The 1774-nt window shown below is 37.7% G+C and overlaps 1 protein-coding gene across 1 annotated transcript; it reads right to left on the minus strand.

The window, feature by feature from the left end:
* Window positions 1-1213: 1213 nt before the first annotated feature.
* LOC132178285 (early nodulin-75-like) lies at window positions 1214-1570 on the minus strand. The gene has a single exon (XM_059590726.1). It carries the CDS (start codon window positions 1568-1570, stop codon window positions 1214-1216), a length of 357 nt encoding a protein of 118 aa, XP_059446709.1.
* Window positions 1571-1774: the final 204 nt, after the last annotated feature.

Consider the following 1774-nt stretch of genomic DNA (forward strand, 5'->3'; position numbering starts at 1 on the left):
TATCCTTTTGAACTTATGCAAATATCCAATGGCATAAATAATCAAGCGCCCAGAATATCCTTTTTATCTGCCTGAAGTCCCTTGTTTCAGTGTTACCCATGTGTTTTAAAATCATTGGTCCTTTAATTGTACATGTGCTTTATGGTCTACAACTAACATTCCGTCTTCCAGACACAGCGTTGGCAGGGAGGGTATTTATGTCCATGAGTTCAATATTATATGATACAGAGCAACCAACGGCCTTTTTATTTTTAATAGACATGAGTCAAATATGCAGTACAATTATAGAAGAAAAAGTTAAGAGAATCAAATGAAAGATCAACAAAATAATAGTATTTATGTAGCAATAAAAAAATCCTCAAGATGGAAGGAAGATGCGGCAATATTGTTAGTGGTGCTGATGATTGTAGTGGCCCATGGTAAAATTTTGTAAGCGTGATATAAGAGACATTCAAAAGATTCTTGGCCTGTAGAATTATGAAAGCTAAAAGATATGTCCTTACTTTAGTGAGAAACATATAACTCTAGAGTGGACAGTTGTTGACAACAACATGTATGTTGATCGGCTGATTTCATATGTACTATTATATTGTGCGTAATGCTACACAAATACTCATTATATTGTGCCTTTTAAAATAACTTAAATCTTTATTTATTGGATTAAAATTCAATGTTGATTTTAAAAATCCCCTAAAAAAGTATGGAAATATGAGTGTGTATAATATTACTCTTCTATTGTACATATCTTATATCTCATTTTTTATCTTTTTCTTTTTTCTGCTCTTTTAACAATTATATCTTACTGGAGTCATGATTTTTCTGTTAAAGGTCAAATTAATAAACTATTTTATCTCATATAATTGATATAATTTGTTCTTCTTGTAAAATATTATAGTGATGATCGATGTTATTCTCGGTGCCAGTCATCAATCAACACCATTATGAATATTTGCCCTAAAATACTGTTTCCATAGTATATATAAACTTTTACTACCAGCGGAGAAGAAAGCCAAATCATAATATAAGCATAGATATCATATTAAAATAGAGCGGTGACAGTGAAAGTTCTACACAACTGGAGCAAATTAAGTGCATGCCATGCTCTCATAAGCTACAAGACGTACAAGTGCAGCAGCAACAACAACTGATACATCATCTATGATCGATAGCAGCTCTTATTATATTATTACACATACATACTTAGCCTAAGCACTCAGTTGGCCGTAGGAGGTTTGTGCGGTGGCTTGTGGCCACCATGGTGGGGTGGTTTGTGCGAGTCTTTAGCTTCCTCTGCTGGAGGGTGTCGTGGGAAATGCCCATGCGGTGGCTTGTGTTCCGGGTCTGGCTTTTTCTCATCAAGAGACTCGTCGAGTGCAGGAGGGTGGTGTGGCGGCTTGTGTCCCTTGTGGCCTTTGCCATCCAAGGTTGATGCCGTTTCTTCCTGGGAGAGCTCCTCCGCTGTAGGAGGGTGGTGTGGTGGTTTGTGGGGAGGTTTGTGGTGATCAGCAAGAGAGTGAGTGGTGAGAAGCACCACCCCAAGCAACAATAGTAGCAAGTATTTGGGAGACATTTTGGGCTCTTGGGTTTAGGATGAAGCAAAACTGGTGCAATTCGATGGCCTTTTATAATGGGTCGGAGCGTATCTTCTCTCGCCACGTACATGGCGTATATATTTTAATCGTGTCTGTAGGTTGTCGAGTCACAAGAATCACAATGAGAATTATAATATTGCCTTTGGATCCCACAGAGTCGACAAGTTGGACTATTGGCTTAA

This window comes from Corylus avellana, chromosome ca4 (assembly GCF_901000735.1).
Source record: "Corylus avellana chromosome ca4, CavTom2PMs-1.0".
In the NCBI taxonomy this organism is placed as follows: Eukaryota; Viridiplantae; Streptophyta; class Magnoliopsida; order Fagales; family Betulaceae; genus Corylus; species Corylus avellana.